This window comes from Microcebus murinus, chromosome 20 (genome assembly GCF_040939455.1).
Source record: "Microcebus murinus isolate Inina chromosome 20, M.murinus_Inina_mat1.0, whole genome shotgun sequence".
NCBI lineage: Eukaryota > Metazoa > Chordata > Mammalia > Primates > Cheirogaleidae > Microcebus > Microcebus murinus.
Genome location: NC_134123.1, coordinates 17,320,094 through 17,334,915, shown reverse-complemented (window position 1 = coordinate 17,334,915; position 14,822 = coordinate 17,320,094). Strand labels below are relative to the sequence as shown.

Genomic DNA, 14,822 nt, shown 5'->3' with positions numbered 1-14,822 from the left:
GTTTGGGGAAAGCACTGGAGGAATTGCATCCTTCAATTTCAAAAAGTGTCCAAATTTATCAGGTTTAATGGAATGTGAACAGCATTAAGATTCAGAAGACGTGAGTTCCACTTTGCTTCTGCTGCTACTCGCTTTTTAGATAGGCTTGTTCACGTGGTTTTGGGAGCCGATTCCCCAATATATACTAGGGGGATATCACTCTTACCTGGGCCTGTCTGCTACAGGGAACTGTGGTGAAGTATAAATAATGATTGTGAAGGAATTATAGTAATCATAACTTATTGAACACCTTCCCATGCTCCAGTTACTCTACTAGGTGTGTTAGACATCATGGGATCCAATGCATCCCAACTTTATTGTTGCATAAACGGTTATCCTTTGAATTGAGAAAAAATGTGGTCTCTAAAAGACAAAGTGACTTGCCCGGGATGCCACGGCCACTGAGCAGGAGGCTAAGGCAGCAGACTCTGTCTAAGTTCTGCTGAGCACTTTGCAAAGGTAACAAAATGCCTCCCCCCCCAAATTCAGATGCTTTTATTATTATTAAGACATTTTTGTGACTTAGAAAAGTGATCCAGAGCTCTGCTTCCCCATTCCTATCCCAGCCTGAGTTAATGACCAGTGAGGCTAATGACAGAGAGAGAGGGTAGTGAAAGTTGAGCTGAGAAGGGGCTTAAATCACAGATTTAAGACATTTATAGGGTGGACATTTATGATTCTCTGAAATCTGCCCTGGACCAGATTCCAGCAGGCATTTCTTCTTCCTGGGCTCCTCCCCTAATTCCTCTCTTGCCCGGCTCCCTTCATCTGCCTCTTCCGGGTCTCCCTGCTTTCAGTCTCTCACCCACCATTCTGCATCAATCCTGTGACAGAGCGATCATTATAAAATGCATGTCCAACTATCACATCAGACCTCAGTTAAAAAACAACAAAAAGATCAATGATCAGATCGTTCCCCGTGGCCTCCCCCTTCCAAAATCATCTAAACTCTTTTACTTAGTTTAAAGATTTTCTTCCAACCCCTCCAACTCAGTCCCTTCCTTTGAAGCACCCCTGCTCTCTTCTAACCCTGCCCTTTCCATGTTCTTCCTTCTAGTCGAACTCTCTGTCTTTCCAACTTGCCACATTGTACTCATCTTCTCCGTTTCCACTTAGGTGTTACTTCCTCTAGGAAGTCTTCCAGGGCTCCCGCCACTGCTTTCCACAGTGGCTGCACCAGTTTACATTCCTGTCAGCAATGCATAAAGGGTTTCATCTTTTCACATTCTCAGCAACACTGTTGTTCGCCTCTTTTGATTATAGCCATTCTAAGTGGGTGTGAAGTGATATGTCGTTATGATTTTGATTTGTATTTTTCTAATGACTAGTGATGCTGAGCATCTTTTTATGTGCTTGTTGGCCATTTGTGTATATCTTCTTGGAAGAAATGTCTATTCAAATCTCCTGCCTGTTTTGTAATTGGGCGTTTATCTCTTCATTGTTGAGTTGTAAGAGTTATTTATATATCCTAGAGCCTTATCATATATATGATTTGCAAATATTTTCTCTCATTCCACGGGTTGTCTTTTCACTTTCTTGATAGTGTCTTTGAGGCACAAGACATTTTAATTTTGATGAAAATTTCAATGTATATATTTTTTCCCCTTTGGCTGCTTTACATGTCCTATCTATGAAATAATGGTCTAAGTTCATGAAGATTTACACCTATGTTTTTTTAAAGAAGTTTTATGGTTTTAGCTCTTATATTTATGTTTTTCATGCATTTTGAGCAAATTTTTATATATGTTGTGAGGGAGGGGCCCGAGTTTATTATTTTACATGTGGATATCTAATTGTCCCAGCATCATTTGTTGAAAAAGTTGACCATAGAAGCACAGGTTTATTTCTGGACTATTACTTACATTCCTTCAATTGATACATCTATCCATATTCCAGTACCGTTTAGGCTTAATTACAGTAGCTTTGTAGTATGTTTTGACATCAGGAACCATGAATTCTCCATCTTTGTTCTCCTCACCAGCTATTTTTTAAATAAAGTTCTATTGGAAGACAGTCACACCATTTGTTTGCATATTACCTATGGCTTTCATGCTACTAATACAAGGGCAGAGTTGGGTAGTTGAGACAGCGACCCCACTCCTTGTACAGCCTGAAATATTTACTCATTAGCTCTTTAGAGGACACGCTTACTGACCTCTGTTCTAGTTCACCACTCATCCTTCTAGTAAACAGAGTACACAGCCCATAGTGATGTCTAATAAATATTTACTGAACGAATAACCGAAATAACACTCAATTTGGCTTGGAAATTCAGGCACACAGTTTTTGAATGTAAACATGAAGCATGATAAAAGTGATGATATCTCATGCACATATTTATTCAACAAATCTTCACTGAGCACACACTGGGGGTTCCCAGTCTCCTTTGAGAGGCAGATACCTACAAAAAGTAAGTGCATGAAAGTGTAAAAAGTAAGTGCATGAAAGTGTAAAAAGTAAGTGCATGAAAGTGTAAAAAGTAAGTTTACAAAAAGAAATGGCCTTGGACAATGGAGTTTATCTCTTTATGTCAAAGAAAATAGTGGCAGGACAGAAGGAATTCCCAACTGTAAGCGTTGTTCCATTGCCTTTGGATCTTTGAACATTGTTTTTCTGGGATAAAAAGAGAATTAACATTTACTGAGAATATTCTCAACCTCATACAACATGTTTCATGATATTATTTAAGGTAATCCTCACCAAGGTTCTTTGAGGCTGTGACCACTCTAGAATCGGATAGATGGGGATACTGAGGCTCAGAGCCATGACGTGCCTTCCTTAAAGTCACATGGCCAGTAGGTGTTGAAGACTGGATGTTAGCCTAGATCTATTTTGAGTCCATTTTGAGCTTTTTACTCTAACCCAGCGGCCACTAATGGAAAGATTTCCCAAGAAGGTTTGATGACCGTGTTCTCTCTGTGCAGGAAGGTACATTACATAATGACTGAGGACCCTTGTAACACCTTTAAAGTACTTAAAAATGTTCGTGATGTGAATTTTAAATGAGTTATATTTGGCCTAAAGTATCGAGGTGCATTAGCAATTTTTCAGAAGAGCAGTGACTTAAAAACACAGGGAACAACCACTCATTTCCTCTGCACCTCATTGTCTCCCAAGATTCACATCTGCAATTGGTTATTTGGGTCATGTTTTCCGCGGTAGCTGTTCTGTGCATGTAGGCAATTTCCATGCCTATAATTATCCAAGGATGCTCAGTACTGCACATGAACCAACCCCCCATTCACACCCACTTTAGTCCCTGTTCTTAGACTTGCCAGACAAATTATGAAAGAACATTCAAAGCTTTTTATTCAATGGGCCTCTTATCCTCATTTCCTAATTTGCTGATTGTTTCTCTTCACCTTTAAGGAAATTTGTCTCCTTGGACAAGTAAGTGAGGCTTCATAGTGTCACCCAAACTCTTAGCTATTTGGACATTTTGCACATCTTTTTTTTTTTTTCTCAGACTCTTAGCTTTAGACACCTTTTTGTTTACCATTTGCATTCTGAAATATTCTCTTAACTGAGTGTCCTTGGCACTAACCTCTTCATGTTTCAGATAGAATCATCCCTGGTGTCCTCACCAGTCTTTGATTCCTGTCCAGGTGCCGGGGGCTCCCGAAGGCTCAGCTATTTGACTTTGACCTTTCTCTGTGCCCACTCATCTCTAGGGTTTTCACATGTGTCATGATTGAATTGAGCTGGCGTTTCACATTCTCTGCCTCTAGGCCACTCTTTCTCCCCGATTCTAACTCAGTATTTATTATACTGTCTGCTGTGCATTTTCACCCATTTCCTTTTTCTTTCACTAGTTATTCATTCAATCAAGACATACTTTTGAACTCGTACTTATGGACATACTTAAACAAATGGAAAAGCTGACTTCATCCCTGACTCTATCTACAACAGAGCGGAGTTTTTTTCTCTCTTAGCCCCTCAGCATATCCCTATTTGAATTCCAACCTTTCTTCTTGCTTTCTTTCTTTCTGTCTCTCTGTATCTTCCTCTCTCGGACACTCAGCCTCCCACAGATATCCACATATCCACTGAGGCCTAGTGGTGCTTTGTTAATCACCTAGTTTTCCATTCCCTCCATCCTCCCTGTACTTAACTTTCTTACTCCTCATATTTTAAAAACTACATCAGATTTTAAGTTTCCTCTGCTCCTCCCTTCACTCTCTCTCACCTGGACCATCTTTTCCATCTTACTTTATTAACTTCCTGATAGCTTGAGTCTATTTATTTGCTCCTCCCTTCAGAAGTCTTCCGTACTTTCTCACTGGCTACAGGTTGAAGGTGACACTCTGACATTTGAGAGCTTCCATGATCTGTCCTCAGTGTATAAAAGTAGTAGCAACAACAACAAAAACAATGGAAGCTATTGTTCATTGTGCTGCTTACTGTGTGTGGGGTGCTAGGTTATGCGTCTTAAACATCCATTATTTCATTTAATCCTCACACATGACATAAAAGTTAGGTACTATTAATATTCCAGGCTAAAAGATAAATGCGGTGACTTCACAGATCTTAAGTGGCTTTTCCTATGTCATTCAGCTTATACGTAGTGGAGCATAAAGTTCTACTTACCCTAGGGCTTTCCAAAACCAAAAGTCATGCCCTCACTTCTACAGAATAATGCCTTGAATTATTAAATATATTTATTCCTGTGTTTTGTGTTGACATGATTTCATGTCAACTAAAAAGTAAGCTCCCTCATGGCAGAAAAAAATGTCTTCTACGATTTTTTTGTCTCCTTTCCACACATAGCTGTCTGCTGAAGGCTCAGTGACTGAGCCTTCCTGACCTTTATGAGATGTGTGACTATTTACCTTCAGTGCCATCCCTGGGGAAAGGGACTCAGCATTCCCTTCTCATGGGGAGCTGTGAAGTCAAGTGATATCATGGATGAGCTCATGTTTTCTAGACTGTGAAGTGCTGCTCTGGCTGGTCCCTCTTTCCTGGAAAGAACATAATCTGGGATTGGAAGATCTGGGCTCCAATATTGGCTCCCCCAGACATTAGACATAGACCATTTGCAAACCCTATCTTTTGTGAATTTAGAAGATTAAACTGATATTCATCATCTTTGCTATCTCTAATATTTGATTTTTGACCATCAATGAAAGTTTTTCTGACATATGTATTCTATAAATTTTAGGAAAACATAGCTTACACTTTTAAGAGCAGGAAACCACCGAGTTATGAAGCTCTTGAATTAACAAGAAGAATTACTACTTGAATTAACAGAAGCCATTTTTGTTCTTTTCCATTTTGGAATGGATATAGTGGAGTAAAAGAGAAAGGGCTTTGGAGTTCAGCAGTCCCATTAAAACCAAAGCTCCAATATTCACCAATACCGTGGGTATCCCAGGCAAATTATCTTACCTAACTGCACCTCAGTATAGACCATTCTTCCCCCATCTCCTACCTAAACTTGCCATAAATACACCCTATTAATATTCTGTAAATTATTTTGTCTTTTATTAGAAAAAGTTTACCTTATTAGTGGGTAGATAAAACCTATTATGCATAGCCTGGAGTAACTAGGGTGTGGGAAGAAAGCCCTACAAATGAATAGCCAAGCTTGATTTGTATATTGCACCCTGAAATTCAGAACCAAGCCAACTGGGAACCCCTAAAACTAAATAAGCCAAACTAATTGATTAAAATACAGTTAGCATTTTTCTTTAAATAAGGAGAAAACTGTTTTTTAGAGCTATAAATGATCTTTGATGACACATTTAGATAAACTTGAAACTATTTAATATTTCATATGCAAAAATCTGGCTAAGATTTGATACATTTGTGACTTTCTGAGTAGTTTGGGAGTAAGGCAAACTCACTTCCCAAATGCAGTTTCATAAATATTCAGATGGCGGGTGATTGTAGTAAATATGGAGAAATATGCAACATGCTATTATACTTCTCAATCAAATATGCTAAACGGCTCTTTCATTCATTGTACTGAATAAAGAATTCCAATGTGGCAAAATGATTTCTATAAAAGATTCATGCACAAAGTTTGAAAAGTAAATTTGATTAAAAAGAAAACCTAGCTCAAGCAATTCATTGAAAAAGTTGCTTTAAATATAGCATGGAGAAAGTATTCAAATATAAAGCTGCTCTGAATGTCTGGGTCTAATTGCTTCATTTGCATTCTGCTTAGGTATTCAATCGATCGTCATACTGACCTCGACAGGTTTTTCACTATTAATCCAGAGGATGGTTTTATTAAAACTACGAAACCTCTGGATAGAGAGGAAACTGCCTGGCTCAACATCTCTGTCTTTGCAGCAGAAATCCGTAAGTATTCTCCTAAGGGTTTTGATTCTGCTTTACAAAATATTATTTCTTCAGACTCTATATTCTGGAAAATAAAATAGCTGAGATAGATTAATTTTTTTTTAGTCTTGAGCATATTTTTGAGTCTTTAAATTTTATTTTTTGGTTATTTGTCTAGGGAGACAGATAGGCAAATAGAGATGTTTTTATTTTCTCTGGCAGAACTGGGTATAGACTTGGTAAGACAGCTGATAGCCCCGGGCAGTTTGAAACTCATAATCACCACTGAAGGGTTTCCCACTCTTTCCTGTCACTAGTTTTTATTAAATCCAATGAAGAGGAGTCATTAGAGCTGAGATTTGCGGGTTCTTGTTTACCTATAAACCAGTGGTTTTCGAACTTGATCACGCGTCAAGTTGATCATGCACCAAGCCCTGCATGCATCTGATGGACGGCTTGTTTTAACAAAGATTTCTGGATCCCACCCCCAGAACCTCTGATACGGTAGATCTGGGGTGGGGGCCCAAGAAACTTGTATTTCCAATAAGTTTCCAGATGGCTTTGACACGGTTCTGGGGCCTTTCCCTTGAAGAACCACTTTGATAGATTACTCTCCAGGGATCAGGCTCCATTATAAACCTTTCGAATTAAACCTCAGCATCAGAGTCAGCAGAAGTGGAAAAGTGGTTTCGTTCTTACTGGCCTTAATGCTGACATTTATTCCAGGACATCCAACTCCCACTGGAATGATCACACTTTTCAGCTCTTAGATAGCTGTTAAGCCAACACCATTCCCTGCACTGGCCAAACAGGTGGCTGGAGCTTAATATTGTTTCCCAAGAGTAAACTTGAACCATTGTGCATTTCTTGCTGGCCTTTCTTTACTGTCCGAATTTTCTCCTTCTAGACAACCGGCATCAGGAAGCCAAAGTCCCAGTGGCCATTAGGGTCCTCGATGTCAACGATAATGCTCCCAAGTTTGCTGCCCCTTATGAAGGCTTCATCTGTGAGAGTGATCAGACCAAGCCACTTTCCAACCAGGTATAACGCAGCTTTCCCCTTTCCTGGCTAGGAGCAATGCATTTGGAAATAATTTTGTTTTTGAAAGCATCACCTGGAGTTACCTCCCACTGCCCAGAAAGGTTTCAGAGACCTAGTTTTGCTCTGAAGCTGTGTTCTCTAATTAAAACCAGGCTTTTTAGCCAGCTAGGAATTTTTGAATAAACAATGTGCCAATGTCAGCATGATTTATTTATGGGCCACCTTTCTCTTTCAGCCAATTGTTACAATTAGTGCAGATGACAAGGATGACACAGCCAATGGACCAAGATTTATCTTCAGCCTACCCCCTGAAATCATTCACAATCCAAATTTCACAGTCAGAGACAACAGAGGTTCGTACTAAGGTTCCTACGCATTCAGAGAAGTAGAAATGGAAAACAAGTGGCATTTATATTGCGCAGCACAAGAATTTTCACTAATCTGAATGATGGCTTCCTGTTGAAGAACAAACAGGAAATAATAATGCCACCTTTATTTTGAAACATGGGCTCATTTGATGCGTGTGAATAAGTGAGTCTAATTTTACTTTACTTTTTTTTTTATTGGCTTTGATATTCATGAAGCAGTGGGAAAACCAAGTGGGGAAGCTTACAGGGTCAATATGCAAACAACTCCATTTATCTTTTTTTTTTTTTTTTAAGAGGTTGATAAACCCTTGGGGAGAGGCATGGCTTTATGAATATTGATATCAAGTAAAGCATTAAAAGAGATTAGTTCAATGTTGAGAGGCAGTTTATTCTTTCATCTGGACTTCCCTTCCAAGCACAGTTTTAATGCAAGGTGGCTAGGGCACAGAGCTTGTCACCTAAAGGAGATTGCAGAATTATTGCCTAAGGGCATGAAACAAAGCCCTGTTTGTCCATTGTAAAAATGGAAAAATTTAATATGATTTCTGCTTCTCTCTTCCTCAGCCAAGGAGATTCTAAACTTGCAGATTGTTAGATGCTTTTATTGCATAGGCCCAGACTAATGCAGCCCCTGGACAAAATTGGTGGCAGAGCCAGGGACAAAGAAGAAATTTCTTTTGACTGTCAGCTACAGTATTTTGCTCTGTGCATTACTTACTGGAAATTATCCATAAAACCTGTGACGGTGCAGGTCTGTGAACGCAGGGAGACAAATACCATCATTTAACATGGGAACAAAAGGTGGTCCTTTGGAACATGGATGTTTCCATTAGCACCATGCTAGCCAGATACTAGGTTATAGGTTGATTGCTTCCTCAGTGACTGAGAACAGGCTTATAGGACCTTAAAACTTTCTAATTACTTTCCCCATCACTAGTTGCTGTGTTCCAAGAACCACGCCAAGATCCTTCTCATATTCTGTCCTCTTAAATTTTTCCTAACAGTGCTATAAGTAGGCATTGATACCACCCCCATTTTACAGATGAGGAAAAACGGGGCACAGAACCATTAAGTCACCTGTGCAAAATCAATCAGCCAAACAGAAGTTAGAGCTGGGTTTTAAACACAGGTGCTCAGAGGCTAGATGCTATGGCATTCACCACTTACCTTACTGTGGCGCTGATTAAAGCAGAGAGGGGCAACCCAGGCTGCTCGGATTTTGAGGGAATGTGATTTGACATACTCTATTATTTTTTTAACTTATTTGAGCGTTTAATGATGAGCCTTATAATCAAGCATGCACCAAATGAGATGAGGATGTAAAATGCCCCAGGTGTTATGATAGAGACTTCTCTCTCCTGATGCTTTGCTTTCTACAATGAACCGGTTTTTAAGATCTGGAGTGTGATGGACTTTGCACATAGAGATGTGTGTTTTAAAGGAACTCTACAAAACCACCTGTGATTCATTTTATTAATGATTCCTATCATTTTAAAATAGAAATGTTGCTTAGCATTCTTTAATTTGGTAGGATTTTTTTTTTACTTGTTGGCTTTAGTTAATGTACACATATAAGCTCCTTAAAGAGATAATTCTGCAAAGCACTAAGGTAGATGGGTAGTTTTTAGTAATCTAGGAATTTCCTTTTGTAATGATAGTTTTACCCAAAACAGGAAGACTGGCATGCCGTGAGCATTGGAAAAAATGCATGCTGAGCTGAATTGAACCAGGTAGCATAAGGAGTGTTTTCATAATGCTTTCTAAGATATGTGTACATCTGTATTTGAGTTTGTGAGAATACCTACCTCTGCTCTTGGAATTTTCTGCATTCCCAAATTAGTTCCTATTCCACCCTGGGTTGATCAGCAGCTATATTGTTCCAGCCTAGGCTCATGTCCATTTTCTAATGAAGAAATACTTATAACAATATATTGCAAAATGGATTTGGTTTTATCAGCAGTGAAGTGATACAGTCGGTTGTCCAGAAATCTCTGATGGTCTCACATGCCTCTTACTTCCCAATCTCTTTTATTAGCTATTTTCTCAAATATTTGTGGTCAAACTTTTATCTGTGTATTGATACAATCCCCAAGTTACATTTGAGGTCCAATTTCTGGCTGGATTCCCAGCAATATCCCTGTTTATCATGGGATAAGCCACTTATGGACAAACAGATGGCTTTTCCAGGGTTTACCCTGTGCTAACTTCACCTCCATCACCTGCCTAGTCTTCTTTCTTCCTATATGTATAATCACATTTAGTTGCTGTTAACCTATGAAAGCATTACACTAAGACATATTTTTCTCTAGGGAGTTGCTTTGTCACAATGCTTTTCAAATGCCATCTATATTTTCAGGGAGATTGTATTACCATGGGTCAACCAGCCCACAGCCCAATACATCTCACCTGCCGTCTCCTGTAAGAGACTAATACCACTGTTGAGCTACCATTTTTGCAGGGAATTGCTACTTTTTAAGAAAAATTACTTTATTAACTATGGCAAACAGTTAATGAAAACTCCCATGTTTAGAGCTATTACAGAACCTTAAAGCAAATACAGTCCTATAATTATCATTTAATAGAGTTTCTTTCTACCAGCTCCTAAAAGTAATTACACATTGAAGTAATCCAAAAGGAGTAATCACATTCCACATCCTATTAATAGCCTACTGAGTTACCAAATTTCTCGGCTGAGACTGCTTTCCATAGAAAACATGAGATAATGGTTTATATCATGCTGAGTAAAAGCATCAAGTTTCTTTCTCCTTGAGTGTTTACTTCCATTATGCCATGTAAATAATCAGTATTGTGTTTGCCTAAACTCTGGCATTAGCATTTCAATGTCTTTAGAAATATAAGAGGAAAAGCCATCTTAATACACACGCAAGCTTTTTGCTTCATTTTATCTTACTCCATTCTACAGCCCAAGCTTCTAAGCAGACTCAGCAGGCAGCAGGAAAGTAGAACACTGAATGATTCTTCAACATTTAAGTCCATCTTGGGCTATAAATATCAGGAATGGTGCTGTTTGGGCAGATGAAGAGCTGGTCCGCCCAGGTTTCGAGATGCATTTCCTTTGAAAATATCAGACATGTGGCATCTCTTAAAACACAAGAAATGTGTAATGGATAAGGAAAGTGCAAAGGAAAAAAAAAAAAAAAGACTGAGAATAATCCCTCTTCTCTAAGTAGCTCTTAACTGATTTATAAAACCTTTTCATGCCATTGTTTCACTTAATTCATCAAATAGCCCCATAGGGTGAGTGTGCTGTATATTGTCATTCCATTTTCAAATGAGGCCTGAATAACACCTCCCAAAAGGGTCAGTGATTTGCCCAAGGTCACACTGTAATAAGCGAAAAATCTGAGTTTCAATATTTGGACGGTCTTGTCTGGTGCACATAACACCCTATAAGATGGATGTAATACTTGTGTCTTTTCTAGTTAATTTTTTTTAAAGCCTGTGTTTACCCTGATAAAATAATAACAATCCTCAGAAGAAGAACATTCTGAAATCCAAATCATCAATGTAGAATTCCAGGGAAAGTGTGAACAGAGAAGGAGAACCTACTTCAATTTCCATTTTAACCACAGCCATAATGATGGTAGTAAAATATATTTGCAAAACATTTTTATAATTTGCTTCTATTGCATAATTAATATATAATGCTCATAGGAAAATTAGAAAATACAAATGAGCAGAAATAAGATTAAAACATAATAGAATAACTTGACCATATACTACTTAGAAATAAGCACTACTGTTTTGTATATACTTCCAGATTTTTTCTTTGCATATATTTTCCTTTTAAAAAATGCTACTGTAAAATACATGTCCACTTTTTCCCCACTTAATAATATGCGATACACATTTTTCCACATCAATATATTTATGTCAACATTTTCTAATTATCTTCCTAACTTCCACTATAAGGACATATGGTATCAGTTAACTAATGTGTGTCAGTACATTGTTTTCACACTTTGCCAAATATCTAATTATTCTTTTAGGATAAATTCCCAGAGTGGATCTACCCGATCAAAAGCTTTCGATACTTAATTGACAAACTGCCCATCAGAAACATTATACTAATTTATAATACCATTAGTAAAACAGGTGAGGTCCCATTTTCTCTCATTCAAGCCAAATCTAGATAGTATTATTCTTTTTAATCATTAGTAAGTTGATAAATAAAATATAATAACATTTTAAAATTCCAATTCCTTTCATCACCCGAGGCTAAGAGTTTGTAATAAGTGTTGATCGTTTACATTTTTGCTCTTATAAATTGGCTATTCATGTCCTTTGCCCACTTCGTGAATTATATATTTATCGGTTTGCAATTGATTGGTAACATTTCTTCATCTATTAGTAATTAACCTTTGACCTATTTACTGCATAGATTTTCCCAGTGTTCTTTCAATTCTGATCATGTTGTGTTCTTAAGTATAGATGTTATGCTTTTTCTATCAGTTTTTCTCTATTTAATATTATCCTTAGCAAGGTTTTTCTCACCACAATAGATATCAATATTGACGTATCTCTTCTCCTTTCTTTTATATCTTCTTTTCCTATTTCAATCTTTTATCCATGTATAATAAATATACATCCCCCATTTTCAGCCATTTCCTAAATATTATTTATGAAACAACTGGTCATTTCCAACTACTTACAACACCATCCTTATTATCTTCTATATATGTACAATTAGATTATTTTTTACTTTCTACTCTTCCCATTCTATCTATTTACTCTAGTGCTAGTATCATATTTTTCTCTAATAGTTTTATATATCATATATATTAAAATCTGGCAGATGCTTTCTCCACACTATTTTCATTTTATTACTATTTTATAAAGTTTGCTTTCTTAATTCCTCCAGATATAATTTAGAAGCATTTTTCAGGTGCCTGATAAGTACTTTTGTGAATTTTATTGAGTTTTCCTTAAATTTATGGATTAATTTAAAAAGAGCTAAAATTTTTAAAATACTCTTCCCATCCAGAAGCATGATTTGACTTTCCATGGAACCAGTTCTCCTTTTATTACTGTTGAGAATGCTTTGTAGCTTTCTTCATTTTTTGTTCCGTGTATTTTAGGTACATAGCTAGCTCGTGTATGGGTAGCTACTCTAGGTTTTGAATACTGTTGGAAAGTAAATTTTTAAATAGTATTTTCTATTATCTTTCTGCCTTTTGTGGTTTCAGGGGTATATTTTATATGATTTCATTTTCTGTCCTTTCTTAGCATACCAGTTTACAACTAAACCAAGTCCAAATGTGTGTATACACACACACACACTTTACCTTTTATACCGTATTTTTACCATCCCTTTTCTATGTTTACATATATTTAGATACACAAATACTACTGTGTTACAGTTGCCTATATTATTCAGTACAGTAACATGCTGTACAGGTTTGTAGCTTAGGTGCAATAGGCTACACTATCATATAGTGTGGGTGTGTTGTAGGCTATACCATCTAGGTTGTGTGAGTACACTCTATGATGTTTGCATAATGACACATTTTTCAGAATGTAACCCTTCCATAAGTGATGCATGACTGCATAGATGAACAAGCATACATAATGAAATACATTGTTGCAATTATGTTCCATGTCGTCTAAAAATAAGAAAAATAAGTTTTTATGACTCTTCACTTATTCCTTCTTCCATGTTCTTCCCTTCTTTCTGTAGATCCAGCTTTCTGACCTGTTCTTGTTCTCCTCTTTAAAGCACTTCTTTTAACATTTCTCACAAGGCAGGTCTTCTGGCAACAGATTTTCTCAATTTTTGTTTGTCTGAGAAAGTCTTTGTTTCCCCATAACTTTTGAAGGATAATTCTAGTGGGTATAGAAGTCCAGGTTGTTGAGTTTTTTCTCGTAATAGTTTAAATATTTCATTCAACTCTCTTTTTGCTGGAATGGTTTCTGAGAGTTGGGTACAATTCCTATCTTTATTCTTCTACAGATAAGGCTTTTTTTTTTCCCCTCTGATCCCTTTCAGCATCTTTTTATCTTTTATTTTTCTTTTCTTTGAATATAATATGACTAGATATAGAGGTTTTTTTGACATTTATTCAGCATGATGTTCTCTGAACTTCTCTGGAACTATGGTTTGGTATCTGACATTAATTTGGGGAAATTCTCTCATAAGTGGTTCAACTATTTCTTCTGTCTCTTTTTCTCTTCTCCTTCTGGTATTGTCATTACACATATCTTACACCTTTTGTAGCTGTCCCTCAGTTCTTGGATATTCTGCTTGTTTTTTTTTTTTTTTCTTTAAGTCTTTTTTTTCTCTTTGCTTTACAGTTTTAGAGGTTTCTGTTGATCTTTTCTCAAGTTCAGAGATTCTCTCCTCAGCTGTGTCCAGTCTCTTAATGAGCCCATCAAAGACATCCTTCATTTCTGTTACAGTGTAGTTGAGCTCTAGCATTTCTTTTGGCTCTTTCTTAGAATTTCCAGCTCTCTGCTTACATTGCCCATCTGTTCTTGAATGTTATCTACTTTATCCATTCGATAGGCCTTACCATATTAATTATAGCTGGCTTTAATTATCAGTCTGATAAATCCAGCATCCCTGCCATATCTGTGTCTGGTTCTGATATTTGCTCTGACTCTTCAAATTGTGATTTTTGGTTTTGTTTGTTTTTGCCTTTTAGTTTGCCTTGTAATTTTTCTTTATAGCTGGACATGGTGTGCTAGATAAATGGAACTGCCCTAAATAGGCCTGTAGTAATGTGGCAATAAGTAGCAGAGGGCGGGTAGCATTCTAGAATCCTATAACTAAGTCTCAGTCTTTGGTAAGCCTGTTTCTCTGGGCTCTGAACTTCACAAGTGCTTCTCAGTTTTTTTCTCCCCCCTTCAATGGGACAGGGTGGCTACAGTGGGCTGAAGTTGAGTATTTCCTTAACCAAAGATAGTTAGGCTCAGTTAAAACCCCAAGACATTAGGTTTTGTTTAAAAGTTTCTCCTGAGGGGCAGAGCTTGTTAAGAACAGAACATTGTAGTGTATTTCAAAATGGTTCCCTTTCCCTTCCTCCTGCTGATTGTGTTAGGGAGTTTTTCTTTGATATCCACTATGGAAACCAG

General features: G+C 37.3%; 1 protein-coding gene across 2 annotated transcripts in view; it reads left to right on the top strand.

Moving 5' to 3' along the window:
• CDH11 (cadherin 11) overlaps positions 1–14,822 on the top strand; it is a 147,825-nt gene that overhangs the window by 119,324 nt on the left and 13,679 nt on the right. For both annotated transcript variants that reach the window (XM_020282838.2, XM_075995692.1), the window contains 3 exons: positions 6,206–6,342; positions 7,229–7,362; positions 7,598–7,715. In XM_020282838.2, coding sequence (XP_020138427.2) covers positions 6,206–6,342; positions 7,229–7,362; positions 7,598–7,715 — 389 coding nt within the window. The remainder of the gene's footprint in view (positions 1–6,205; positions 6,343–7,228; positions 7,363–7,597; positions 7,716–14,822) is intronic.